We start from the raw sequence: 14934 nt of genomic DNA on the forward strand, positions 1-14934 counted from the left end.
CTTATTCTCAGCCAATTGATTTATCACCAATCATGTAATGCTCTTTGTCACCCTGAATTACCATTTCTTTCCGTATTTGTATGGCTCAAAAGCTTGTTTTTATTTCAAAATATTGACTGAAATGCTGAGCATAACCTGCTCCAATTCTTCTCCAAAGAAACCAACTTATTTTGCACGCTGTCTCGAATCGCCACCCTGTGTCGGGGCCTAGGCGCGTACCCCTTGGTAATAAAGACCTGCCGTATTCCGAGGAGTTTGAAATAGGTGCCCATCCAGTTGTGCGTTGTTTAAAATAAGTGTAAGGATGGAAATGAAGGGAGAACTGGCGAGGAGCTTCCTTTGCGAGGTCATACCATCCGCAGAAGGGCGCCGTAGACATTAGCTAACGTTAGCCGCACGCACCCAAACGCAAGAGGAGGCATTTCGTAATAGTCTTTCCTCCGGGTTCATGAGTAGAATAAGTAGAAATGTGGATTTCAGGGAGTGTCCTTTCGCCCCAAGTTGTCCCTTCCTGTGCTCAACGTTTTGGAAGGCAATGCTGTATGCGTGGGTCTGTCCTAATTGTCTCTCCTGCCGGTGAAAAGTGCTCGGGCCTCTGAAATTACTTATTAGATCTTCTAAACGAACCCAGAGTATGGCTTTTTCGTCAATAATCTCCCCCGTTAATCCTCAGATATATCCAGCTTGACGCCGATAGGTGACCCTATTCTTGATCCTACTGTTTGATACACGAAATAGGATATCACCGATATGGGCGTACTTCTGACCGACATTTTCGAAATACTTCTCGTAATTAGGCTCGTTTTAAAAGGGCGAAACATTGTTAATTCAATTCATCCAATTTCGCATGTCACTCTGCTTTATGCGAATAAATGAGATGGAAATGTTTTCAAACGTCAGGGATGATCACTTTTGTAATTTAAATTCGGCATGTTAATCATATCAAAGGTTTTAAGGATTACCTTTTTAGCTGCTGTATTCAATTAACGAAGTACAGGTTGATATTTATTCGCTTTTTATCTTGTTATGGTGAATCATTAATCGAATCAATGGATACCTCAATTTATCGTATTTCCGCTCAATGAATTCGGTCATCCTAAATTCTTTTTGAAAGTTAAAGTTTTGCCTGGTTAAAATTCTACCGTTTTCCTGAGTGAACTATAGCATTGGTTTCATTCGAGTGCGGTGCATTCATCAGGGAGGTTTACCCGAGGAAATTGACCTCGATCGAATGAGAATCGCCTAATTGAATCGTGATTCTCTTTTATTCAGACTGCACTTTTTACAAATATTCCCGTGAAGTTTTAATTTTTCCATATTCCAATTCTTCGATTGTCATTGTTGAATTAGTGTGATGAATAATGCATGCAATCTTTTCCCCTGTCATTTTTATTGTAGAGTATATACAATCTCCCACTCCGCATTGATCACTCCACTATACACACGAGAGCGAGGTATTTATTCTTTCTTTTGGAAACGTTTGCAAAATTTGTAGCCGCCTAATTCACTTATCGCGGATACGAAGGAAGTTCTTGGTTTGGCGCTTCGCGATGAAACACTTAAATAATTTTTCTCCTCCTGTTAATAGCTTTTGAAAACGTGGAGCGTCAGACTTGACAATTTCAATCTCTTGCATTTTTATGTTTAAATGAAAACCTGAGAGTTTTCAGCAGTTTTTATGGACGCCTCGTGGCATGTAGTGAATTGATAAACTGCATATTTCAATTTGAAAATGCGGCCTCGTGAAAAAAATGAATACACCCTTTGCATGCCATTATTAATGTAAAAGTTAGAGAATGGTTGCGTGAAAGAGTTCTCTGGCTTGTGACCTACTTCATATACGTCTATATACTCTTTTGAATATCGCTGTATATTTTTAACTCTGAAGGGAAAACTTGCTGTGACAATTGTGTAACTTTTCTCGCGGTAGCATGTCCTGGAATATTCTACGATAGACTCCGATATAATTAAATATTTTCTCTATCATATGTTTCACGAACGTTATTATGTGCGTCCTATCGTATTTCCTCCCTTTACATGCTATTTTTAAAAGAATAAACATAAATATTTTAAACCAGTTAAATAAATGCATGTTCTGTAATCACTGGGAATATTCCGTATTTTTAACTTTCGCAGGACGATGATTTTTTCTTGGCCTCTCCTTTGTTTAACATTTTGAGAAGGAGGTTTATAATTGGATTATTATTAAATAAATATGATGATGCGACCTTTCACGAACTCATTATTTAATTTTAAGAGTATTTCCGTGCAACACAATCGACGCCCTCAAGCAAGTCAAATCAATGCTATTATACCCCAAGTATCACCCGTGACGTAGGTGGTACATATTTTGTATGATACTTTAGTGTTTTAGTGACAGTTTATGCTGCAAACATCACCACTGGTCAACAATCTTAAGATTGGTTTGACGCAGGTCTCCACTCAATTGTCCAGCTAATCTTTTCACACCAACGTATTTCTTATCTTTCACATCCTTCTACACCTGTTCCATATATGATATTCGCTATGCTGCGATATTATTGATTTTGTCTGATTATCGCGAGGTCCTTTTTTTATTTCTATCAAGCCCTGATACCGAATGTCCATTCTCATGCCTAAATGAGACAAATGGAAGAGGCCATCGAAAAATCTCAAGGTAGAATCGAATTTCATATAACTGCGAGTAAAAAACTATAGTGGGCTATTACTGGTACCTTCCTCATCTCAGAACCACGCGGTCTTTCTGAAAATGAATTTTCCACTCTCTAGAGGTTCTTCCACCGGATCCTCTCTCAAGTTCGGATTGACACGTTTGGATCCACATTGGAATAATTAAAAATTAAACTCATCCCCAAAGAGGAAGATTTTTTTAATACCTTTTCTTCCTTGATAGCATGAATCTCTCGCCCGCCTCCTCTCTCTCTCTCTCTGCTGTGAGGGACTAATTTGACTGTCGGCCGGTCCATGAAAATGAAATGAGCCTCTTTCCTTCGCCGTCCCAGCGTGTGGATCGTTTCGGTGTGAGAGGAAAGGGGATGAAAATGAATTCTGGTCGTCATCGGCCGTCGTCCTCCCTTATTCTCTCGATGGCATGCCCCAGCTGTTGCGGTGGCGTGACTCCAGGTGGTCGGGGTCACTTAATGCGGAATGCACACATCTCGTTGCGGTGCGGAAATGCATTCCCCCTTTACGCGAAAGGATCGCTGCGGGCACTGGTCACCAGGTGTCGTGCCCGCTTGCGCTTATGCCGTGTCCTTCCTCCCAAACCACCTGGCCTGGCCTGGGCAACTGTGGTCTCGGCCTTGATTCGATCATTCATAGTTGCGCTTGAATTTACTTTTAGTCGACCTCGGTTTCATTTTCCGCTCATGGTGAAGTTATCGTAAAAATGTCTTAAAATTCATTAATTTTGATAAAATCGACTCGTAAAAAATTATTTTTTTTAAAATAACCCTAGCATACAACCTTTTTAGACTGAAGTTACTCTCTGATAAATATTTTATGTGAATAGACTGAGAGCATTCTTGTTTAGCCTAATATTAACGCCATTTTTATGAGAAACTACTTGAATGAATAGAATTTCTCTTTGAAATGTATGAATTAATACATAAATGTGGCTTTTTGCTGCATTACTTATTGGATTTATTAGCCAATCAGTGTTGTGTAATTTCGTCATAATACGTAAATTTAAGAAAATATGTGCAACCAGCGCCTTTAACGGTTGAATAAAGGAGTTGGGTGAAAATTTTGTTCATATTAATCCAGTCAACTGCGAGCTACTTGCCATTATTATAATTTTCTACGAAAAATTATACTATCAATAAATTTGCAGAATTTGTATATTATTTGCGATAAGTTAAAATTTTATGTTGAATGTGGTATTTGTGGCGAAACATCCTATCCCATTGCGAAACACTTATTCTTCATCGTTCTAAGACATGTGACCAAAATTTTGCTTTATTCGCCAAAGATTAATGATGAGAGCTTTTTTTTACTTTTGTTCTAATAAGCTATTTAACGTTCTGCATCTTTATTGACCATCTCTTTAGCATTCAGTGAATATTTTTTATGAAACTCATTCCATGCTTTTTTGACGGTTTTCTCCTTGCCCAAGTTTAACTCTTTTCATTCTTTGCATTTTTATGTGCACCCATTTTTGGAGAGGACTATGAATTTTAAGTTTCTATCAGTGGAAAATTTTTGCTGCGTAACTTTTCGTTTGCTTCAGCAGAAAATTCATTTTTGTGATAAGGAATTTAAAAGGTTATTTTACGATCATTTTCAAGCATTTTAAGTCTCAAAACTGAAATTCCATTGATGGCTAGTCACAGTATTCCTCCTTAATCAGTGCAAATTACTTCGCCAGTGCAAATAACCCAATCCCGGGAGCTCAAATTTTGCTCTGGAAAGGGTACCAAACTAAGGATTTTGATAGAAACAACTCAGCAAAGTCCCCAGTAATAATTTATTAGCTGTGGAGGTTCATCATGCTTCTTGAAAACGGATGGGAAATTGTTCAAATTTGCACATTTCGTTCTCATTAGGGAGTGACAAATTATTCAATCCCCTTTCCATTTACGGTTTGAATACGACTCTTGTAAGGAAATAGAAACTTAAAGATCAGGTTCTTTTCTTTATCTGCGCTATCAAAGATCTCTTACCCAGATCCGGCCGAAAAGTCTGCAAGTTGCTATCGTCAATGTGAGTGAAAAAATGCACTCTGCTCTGTCTATTCTTCATTTTGCATGTTTTTACTTCCTTTCCCATGAATTAGAGGCGGAGTTAATTCTCAATTTTTTATAATTTCTAAAAAATTTGTTTCTTCCTATGCATCGAAGATTTTAGTTAGAAATTCGTTATTCGTCCGAGTATGTCTTCGCTGCAGTCAATGTACTATCTCTACCTATATTCGATTGTGTAGTTATCTATGCACGCTTCTCTGATTGGTTCAGGATGCTGGTTGGATAATAGTGATTTTCTTTTGTTTTTATATCAGTAGTCGTTGTCATTTACGGATACCAACATCATGATATTGGTAAATTATTCATCCTAGGATACGTAAATAACAGGCCTCATAGTCAGGGAACAATATTTACCCCTTCTCCGTACAACATCATTGGCCCACCTGGCTCTTCTGTGCCATTGCCCTTGGAAATGTTTTCGAATGAAACTGGATAAGGTCTTTCGCGAACTCACACCGCCAAGTGCTCTTCATCTGTCGCTCTTTGAGTCCGGAGCGCCTAATTGGCCGCCCTCCTAGAAAGTGTATTTTAATCGGCGCGGGGACCTTTGCCTTGTGCCATTCCCTTTCCCGTTATCCTCTCTGACCGAACTTCTCGTACTTCTTCTTTTCCTACCCTCGATATCTCGGCGAAAATTAAAAAAAGAAATCGGCAGTATTTCCGTAAAAGCTCTTAGCGGGAGATGTTTAAAAAAAACGGATGGGATTCTGCGATGAAGTCGACGGGTTTGTGGTTAGCTGTAGTTGAAGGCGAGGGCTGGTGGGTGGGGGGAAAAGAGTTTTGCTGGGAGCAGAGCCGGGAACACATTAGCATCCTTTTCCCTGCCTGTCCTAATTTTTTTCGGACGTTTTTATGCGCTTATTTTTTTAAGGTAGCAGTTTGTTTGGTCCACCTTTCCCATCCATCGTCGGCTTACTTTCCCTTTTTTCAATTAGTCTCACTTTAAATTCAAATTATTTTTTTAAATCCCAGTAGTAAGATGAATCGTATAATTGGAATTAAGAAAGAAAAAAATATATTTTTGGCTCATAATTCGTGGATTTTTCCCATCGTGCGCTCGTTATCCACTCAAAATCCTTCTGGAAATCTCTCAAAACGATTAAAATTTTCGAAAAACTACTAAGCAGGTATTTTTGGCTTTTCATTTTTAAATACAATGTCTTTCAATTGCTAGGGTTTGGGTGCAAGGTCAGCTAGAGAGTATTATGTCAGGAATATGGATTTTCTTCGGGTCGAAGTTCTCCAGATTCGAAACTGGGTTACTGTAATTTAAAATAGACTGAGGTGTTTTGTATCTTACTGTATTAAAAATCTATTTACTTGCACATATATTTTCTCATCGATGAATATGCCTTCCAAGTTGCGTGTTCAACTATTTGAAGAAGTATTAAGCGGTGTCGTCGTTGTTTTGGATGATAATAAATAAGCACTCGATATATTCAAATTATTATTTCTGCATTTTTCATCATTCTGATAGTTACAAAACCGTGTCTTATTTCAAATTGCTCTCAATTTAATTAATTTCGACCAATACTTACGTACCCTTACAAAGGCAAGTTTGTCTTGTTTGACTCAGGGTCTTTTCTTTCTTATTCTTTGGATTCAGCATCAAATTGGGGGGGTGTTCATGACCTGGTTCCGGGGAGTATGGAATACCTCCTTGAGAAAGTGGTGTTCTCTCATGTAAAATGTTTTAAAATACCCATTTTTTACGCATTTTGGAGCCTAAAATTCCATTTTATTCTTAAATACATTCAAATGAACAATTTTAGATATTTAATGTTAAAAATTTTAAATTTTTAAAAATTAATACTTTTGAATTAAATTATCATTACCCCTTTCAGCGCTCCCCCAAATCCACCCCGCAACTTTCTCGCAACAATCCTTTGACTTTACTTAGAAATCTTTTAATGTCTTTGTTCTGTGACTAATCATTATCCGTCCTTGTTCCCTTAGCCTCTTGACCGGGACCAACCGGGCGGACGGCCCCAATGGCGGTTCACCGTGTTCGCGCAGGACGAAGGGGGAGAGGGTTTGGTGGGCTACGCGGACGTGCAAGTCAACCTCAAGGACATCAACGACAACGCGCCCATCTTCCCCAATGGTGTCTACTTCGGCAACGTTACAGAAAATGGAACGGCAGGTAAGGCTAGATCGGTTGTGGACAGTAAAGACCATGCTCTTTTTTTACGCTTGAAATCGATATGTAGCCAGTACTATCTGAGGAATCATACTTGAATCAAATTCATCCATTGACCTCCAAACTCAAGTTTGATATTAGCTCGAATTTATATTCCCAGGCTTACAAAATAATGAGAGATTATGCGATGACATTGAATAATAGATAATATGTTTTTATTTCCATTCATGATATTTTTTCAAAACATTATTAACCTTCTCTCAAAAGCTTCCTCCTCCTCGAAAATTGTTCTTGGGTAGCTTCGTCTCTTGTGTAAGTGTATTCTTTTCTCTTTTAAATTTTAACAAAAAATGATTTGGAGAACTCTCAACGATCTTCTGTTCAACCTAAGGACACTGAAACTAAATTTTCGTTCAGAAAATCCTTTCAGCATGATGTCTTCCGGAAAGTATTGACGTATTCTACGAAATATGTTATTCTAGAAAGCAATGACTATTTTTCACTTTTTAATGCTAGTTTTGTGGCATAAATTAGATACTTCTAGTCACAGAAAATATATACTCGTGTGAAGCATAGAGCTCTTTACACGAAGCATCATTGGCTTGAGGGAAATTATGATTTTATTTTCTCAAATGAATCAATAATTAGGCTCTCCAAACACTTTGTGTCTTCGTTACCCGGTTTTCTCAATGTCAATTTGATGACTCTTGATTTTCTTCTGCAGGCATGTTGGTGATGACGATGACCGCGGTGGATTACGATGATCCAAGCGAAGGCACGAATGCCAGGCTCACGTATTCCATTGAAAAGAATGTGATAGAGGAAGAGACTGGATCGCCAATCTTCGAAATCGAATCGGAGACTGGTGTCATTAAGACGGCTGTGTGCTGCCTGGACCGAGAGCGAACACCGGACTATTCAATACAAGTGGTTGCGATGGATGGAGGGGGGTTAAAAGGTATTGTTTCCCCTTTTGCTTTTCTCATGAAACCCTTTCATTTACGCTTGAATGCTCATCTTAACTCATTTTAAGTACAAATGCACGGCAATTTTATTCAATAATTGTGCGTTACATGTCCTGGTAATTATATGCCATATATTTTTATCGTTGTGTTGATGTCTTTGGAATTATTTAATTTTTCTAATAGCTCTCGTTTGAATACTTTTATCATGCTTTATTCAAGTAATTATGTTCGATAAATTCATTAAGTGAAGTTTTCGTGGTTGTTTAATTACACAACAGAGACTTTATCCAAGGAAGATAATATGGTATATTAACTTCCTCGGATATCTTCGTTCTTTTAAAGTGTACCCGAAAGGTGGTAACTCTATTTTTTTTTCTTATTTCAATACAGGTACGGGGACGGCATCGATACGAGTCAAAGACATAAACGACATGCCTCCCCAGTTTACCAAGGACGAGTGGTTTACGGAAGTGGATGAAACGGATGGATCTAACCTTCCGGAAATGCCCATTTTAACGGTCACAGTGCACGACGAAGACGAAACGAACAAGTTCCAGTATAAGGTATGATTTTTTTGTGAAGTAATTTATATGAATCGGTCAAATCACTCAAATCATCATTCTTATTATTTAAGTAATCTACCGATTAATAGGTTTCCATGGAGTACTTAGGAATCATTTTGGCAGCCTACCCTTCACTCATGAACTTCCCTCTTCAATTCACAATAAAGCCTAGTCCCTTTCATTCTATCTAAAAATCTTATTCTCTTCCTCCTCTCTCTCGTGTACCCAACATTCTACCCTCTAACGATGTTTTCGACATCCCCTACCCACTGAGTACTCCCTCCATCCAAACTTTCTTCGTCCTCTATATTTCATCTAGAAGCTACCTCGGTCATTTTTTATCTGCCTATCAATGGAAACAATATTTTTTAATATCCAAAATGTTGACCTCCGCAACTTTTGCATGAATTTTCATGGGAAAGTTCAGCGTAAAATAATTTTTCGTCATTAATCATTAATCTCGCCATGAGTGACGCTGCTTCCATTTTTGATTCTTTTGTGAATTATCGCTCCGGATGGTTTTTTTTTTAATTTCAATGTGGCACTGCTTGTTTTCCATATTAACTGACTTTCCATCCTTTCGTCATGTAATCGTGATTTAAATACTAATATCATTTTCTAGCCTCCTGTTCTCAATTTAATACGCTTAATGTTTTCAACAGGTGATTGAAAACAGCGGATACGGAGCTGACAAATTCACCATGGTGCGAAACAATGACGGAACCGGATCTCTGAAGATCGTGCAGCCACTCGATTATGAAGATCAGTTGCAAAGTAACGGCTTCAGGTTTAGGATACAGGTCAACGATAAGGTAAGAAAATATCATTCTGTAGATTTTCATCAGATCTTAAAATGTATTGTTCATTTTTCTATATGACTGATTTATTTATGGTTTTCCAGGGCGAAGACAATGACAACGACAAGTACCACGTGGCTTATTCGTGGGTAGTTGTCAAACTGAGGGACATAAACGATAACAAGCCCCAGTTCGAAAGGCCGAATATCGAAGTGTCCGTGTACGAAAACGCTGAGGTAAGCTGTCAATTACTATTTCAAAACTATCCCATATTTAGGTCCACCGAACCAAAATTGTCCCTGACTGATTTGATCGAGTCGGAGTTAAAAGTTTTCTCATTCATGTCCATCGCACAAAATGATATTTACTGTATTTAATTACGCCCAACGGGAATTTTCAATCACATTTAAGGTAAAATGAAGCGATCAGTGATGCCTAGATGTAAAACCAGCCTTTTAGGTATTCATTTGCCTTGAAGCTGCCATTCCCTGAGGCGAGATTCTTCCCTTCACGTTGAGCACGGTTTATCATTCATTAGCCTGGTGACCCGTAGCGTTAACGAGAAGATTACTGTAGTCCCTGTAGGAAATCTCACATCGATCACGATAGCTGTATTTTTCACCAGATTAATGCCTTAGATTCCTTAGATAGACAATATGCCACCTTTCCAGCTGAAGCTCTTCAAAGCTCTACCCAGTTTACTTTCTCTTTCATTTTTTTTCTAAGCCTTTTTTGCTCGTGAGGAGTATTATGATGGTGTGTGGCTTTGTCACTCATTGATGTCTCACTCAACCTGAAGACTATTTTCATAGGTGAGGGTAGAGTTCATCCAATAATAAGTCTCAGAGTTGTAAATTCCACTCATATCGGGTGGGAGGCACTCTTTATTCTCTTTTGCCACCTCACACCACAGATGTTTATTTGGGGAGTGTTCGGAGGCTTCACCCGAAGTATGGACCTTTCAATAAGTGACCGAGTCCGAGATACGAGCCCAAGACCTTTTAATGGGAGCCCAAACGCTCCACCCTCTCGTCCGCCACCCTATTCCACCCTGGATAGAGTCCATAATTTTATTGAAGCACCCTCTTCATACTATAGTCAGTTTTCCCAATTTAATCGGTGTTAAATGGAGAAGGTGGATTCTTCCTTCTTGCAGTTGGGGTCACACACCAACCTATCTCTTTCGCAACAGGTCGGTAAATCCCTGGAGACGTTCAAAGCGTCGGATCCCGACCAAGGAGGAAGGAGTCGGGTGTCGTACGCCATCGACAGGTCGTCGGACAGGAGGAGGCAGTTTGCCATCAGCAAAGAGGGCACGGTGTCCATTCAGAGGAGCCTGGACCGGGAGGACACGCCCAGGCACCAGGTGAAGATCCTGGCCATCGACGACGGAGTCCCGCCCAAGACGGCCACCGCCACGCTCACGGTGGTCGTGCAGGACATCAACGACAATGCACCCACCTTCCTTCGAGACTACAGGCCCGTTCTGCCTGAACACGTACCGCCACGGAAGGTAAGGCATTAACCTTCGTACGTCCAATGCTACTTGGTAAACAGTTTTCTGCATAGGTATGACTTGGTTCAAAATGTAGACGCGGTAGTGTCAAGAAAATGTATTTCGATTTAAAGAAAGATTTGGTGTTTTCACGGCGAACAGATTGCATGAATAGTTCTCGGGATCGCCGCTAGGTCAGGAACTGCATTTTTGAAAGTAGGAGTAGTGATGCAGTTCCTGACCCGGTGGCGATTCCGAGAGTTTATTTTATTTAAATTTTTATTTAAAATTTTAATTTAATTAAATTTATCTTGGAAAAATAATTTCATTGCTTAATTCAAATTTTCGATTTCACTGATCTTGTTTCATTTTCGTGATGAATTTTCATTTATTCTATTTTCATTACATATTAACTGTTACCACCTGGTGAATAGCTAACTTGTAACTTGTATAATATAATGATAATTATTAACTCTTAACGCCATATTTCGATTTCATTCTGTTTTTTTATTTATGACAAAATTAAATCATATTTTTTATTATTAGATTACTGGTCCTTGTGACATCTCAGGTTTTATGGTTGTGGCCGCGAATGTTTTTTGTGATACAACAGATTCGCCAGATCTCGTACTGGCATCTTGAGGTGAAGAATTATGATTTAATTAATGTACTGTAAATTTTTGCTCTGAGACCTGAGGAATGAACAAACGCATGCGCAACCTCAGCAACATTGAGATATCATCGCAATATCGCCGCGGAAACCTGATTTAGATAGAAGTTCTTTTGCTTTCCTCCAAAATTTATGAAAATTCTTTATCTCATTTTTCTCATCCGAATATTCTGCACCTAATTTACATCTAATAACTAGAGCAGATGTATATGCAGATTTCAAGTAAAATTCTACGCTTGATAGCAGTCAAACTTTTAGTGTTACTTCAGGTAAGAATTCTTAAGGGAATTTAAGTTTGGCATATGTCTTGCAGGTATATATAGTCTCAAGAAATTATTCTTTGACCCCCACAAGTTTTTATTTTGACGAAAGCTTCCGAATCTTAATCATTTCATCACTTACGGAACTTTGAGTAATGAAATAGATAAACCAAACAATTATAAGTTAAAATGCTTTGGGAGTTTTTTTGACAACACCGCTGATTATCTCGCTATGAATTAATGTTTAGTTGAAGTTTTTAGATGAGGATTTATTAGAGGTTTTCATCCGCTAATTTTTTAACCGATTCATAATCCTACTGAAATTTGGTGGAAATTTGCTTAATTTGTGGACAATGTTCATTATCATTCAATGTTCGTTTCCTTCTTTTTCCTCAGGTTGTGGAGGTGCTCGCAACAGACGATGATGACAGATCTAAGAGCAACGGACCTCCATTTACTTTCCGAATGGACCCCAATGCCCACGATGTGATACGCGCTTCTTTCAAAGTGGAACATGATCAGAGTGAGTCACCTAGTTTCTTCAGTATTTTTTATAGTCGATTAGTTTTTGAATTGCATTGACAGCCGTGCGGTTTTCATGATTTTAATATTCCATTTCATCTATCATCTTCAGAGGGTGCAAACGGTGACGGTATGGCTGTTGTGTCGTCTTTGCGCTCCTTCGATCGTGAGCAGCAAAAGGAATATCTCATTCCCATTGTGATCAAGGATTCTGGAAATCCAGCCATGTCTGGCACCTCAACGCTGACTGTTGTCATCGGTGATGTCAATGATAACAAAATGCAGCCTGGATCTAAAGATATTTTTGTATATAATTATATGGTAAGATGTTATTTGAAATAATTTTTATCTAGACACATCTCTCTCTTTTATTTTGTAATGCATGAGTTAGATTTACAATGTTATTTTCTATTCAAATTTTGATGAATTTTGAAAATAAGTTTCATTAGTGATCACTATATCATGTATCATTACGTTTTTCTCCTGAAAATGATGTTTATATGTTTGTATACATCATCTCATAAATCCTTGGAATTTTTTTAACGACTTTCCAAACTTTTTAATGTACGATTTGAAAATTTTCATTCGTCAGGGTCAGGCTCCAGACACTGAAATTGGTCGAGTATATGTTTATGACCTCGATGATTGGGACTTACCTGATAAGAAATTTTACTGGGATGGTCCCGAGCATCCAAAGTTCAAATTGAATGAAGACACGGGAATGATCACAATGAGGCATGGCACAAGGGATGGAAGGTAAGGAATATATCCTTATGTTTTGTTATTAATTGTTTGAAACTTTTTATTTTTAGTGAGGAGATATTATGTTTCCCGTAAATGTAGAAATATATCGCCACTGTACAATTGTTATTTTCTCAGGTATCACTTGCGATTCAAAGTGTACGACAGAAAACACACGCAAACGGATGTTCCAGCTAATGTTTCTGTCACTGTACGAGAGATCCCTCATGACGCAGTGCTCAATTCTGGCTCAGTTCGACTTGCTGGCATCACAGATGAAGACTTCATCCGAGTTTGGAATTATAGGGTGAGTTTCTTTTGAGACTCGTACACAATTCTAGTGTCCGAATTTTTTTACTTCTCAGTACATACTGAAGAGGCATATTTAACTAGGTACCTTTATGCAGTATATTATATTTGTATGACGACTTAAATTGGATATCTACGTATTCAGCCGGCCTCTTCCCTCCTGGATGCTATTTTTCTTTTATATCCTTTTATCCCGGTTATTTAAAATCTCACATTTTTTCTTTCTAATGTGAGTATATATTTGGTCCTTTCATATTTTCTTCTGATACATGCGTAAATTTTGGTCCTATGCATCCTCCTCTTTTTCATGTTGCACCTTTGAAACCCACTTCTCTACATACATATTATTGCTGAATTTGCCTATTCAAATGTATTTTAGCGCTATTCCTATGTAAATATTGCATACGTGTGTAATGAAAAGCGTTATCAGCCTTCAGAATGTAATACTCCACTCTTTCAATTTGGGTGGCAAATTGTTTAAAAAAGTTTTGAACTTAACCTCTTATTTGCCTATTTTTCTACCCTTTGCTTGTTATTACCCTTGATGTTAATTTCGAGTTTCTCTTTCTTTTTAGACTCAAAGCCTTGTAAGAAGCAAAGCGGAGAGGTTTAGGGAAAAAGTGGCCGATTTGCTTGGAGCTGATAGCGACAAGGTTGATGTTTTCAGCGTCCAACTTAGGAGAAGACATCCTCCTCTCACGGATGTGCGCTTCTCAGCTCATGGCTCACCCTACTACAAACCCGTCAGACTTAATGGACTTGTGCTGATGCATCGTGAGGAGGTAATTGAAATAATTTCATTTTTCTGAGTTACTACATTTTTTTATTAATTCTAGCCAATTGAAGCTGATTTTCTGCTATATTTACCTTTTTTGTTACATCTCATTATTTTTCTCTCAACTCAATTTTTAACAGCTCGAGAAAGATGTTGGAATCAACATCACAATGGTTGGAATTGATGAGTGCCTTCAAGAAAATGGCGCCTGCGAAGGTTCATGTACCAACTCGCTGGAGGTGTCAACGTTACCCTATACTGTCAATGCTAATCGGACATCTTTAGTTGGTGTCAGAGTGGATGTCCTACCGGAATGTACCTGTGGTGCTAGAAATTTCTCAAGGGGTGAATCTTGTAGATCCACACCTTGTCATAACGGCGGCAGGTGTATGGAGGGACGCTATGGCTTGACGTAAGTACTATTTTATTTGCACAGGGTCCAGGAATAGTTTTTCATTATTTCTGTAGCAAAATTTTGGTAATTCTATCATTTATGTATTGGTCATTTGAAAAATGAGCCAAATTTTTAGGAGTAATCTATTGAAAATAATGAAGTGAAATTAAGATGCTGCTATATCCTATACGGTAGGCTACACGCAACGTACTTGTGCACTTGGGTAACAGAGATTCAAGGCGTTCCACCGAAGATAATTTTATCAGAGTAGGTCATATTTTGCTTATTACGAAGTTATCTATTGAAATTAGATAAAAGACAAAGATTTTTAATCAAAACATCACTTGTTATTATAATGACAGTTGCCAAATACATTACATTACATGCCAAGTACATGGATATAATGCAAGAAGGCTAGTATACATAAATGAGAGTGTACGTTAATTCTAAGTCCACTGATATAATGTTGCATCTTTTTTATAACATCACAAAAAATTTAATGAACTAGTATAATTTTCCTGAATATCAGACAATTACTTCTACCACTTATTTTTTATCAGA

General features: G+C 38.1%; 1 protein-coding gene across 1 annotated transcript in view; it reads left to right on the forward strand.

The window, feature by feature from the left end:
• The window catches only part of LOC124155982 (neural-cadherin), a 1049301-nt gene that overhangs the window by 1019129 nt on the left and 15238 nt on the right, over positions 1-14934 (forward strand). Inside the window, exons 18-29 of the mRNA XM_046530234.1 lie at positions 6699-6885; positions 7607-7840; positions 8238-8410; positions 9073-9222; positions 9312-9443; positions 10400-10720; positions 12029-12155; positions 12267-12475; positions 12747-12910; positions 13034-13202; positions 13780-13986; positions 14120-14391. Of these exons, the coding sequence (XP_046386190.1) occupies positions 6699-6885; positions 7607-7840; positions 8238-8410; positions 9073-9222; positions 9312-9443; positions 10400-10720; positions 12029-12155; positions 12267-12475; positions 12747-12910; positions 13034-13202; positions 13780-13986; positions 14120-14391 (2345 nt within the window). The remainder of the gene's footprint in view (positions 1-6698; positions 6886-7606; positions 7841-8237; positions 8411-9072; positions 9223-9311; positions 9444-10399; positions 10721-12028; positions 12156-12266; positions 12476-12746; positions 12911-13033; positions 13203-13779; positions 13987-14119; positions 14392-14934) is intronic.

The sequence above is a fragment of the Ischnura elegans genome, chromosome 3, assembly GCF_921293095.1.
Source record: "Ischnura elegans chromosome 3, ioIscEleg1.1, whole genome shotgun sequence".
NCBI lineage: Eukaryota > Metazoa > Arthropoda > Insecta > Odonata > Coenagrionidae > Ischnura > Ischnura elegans.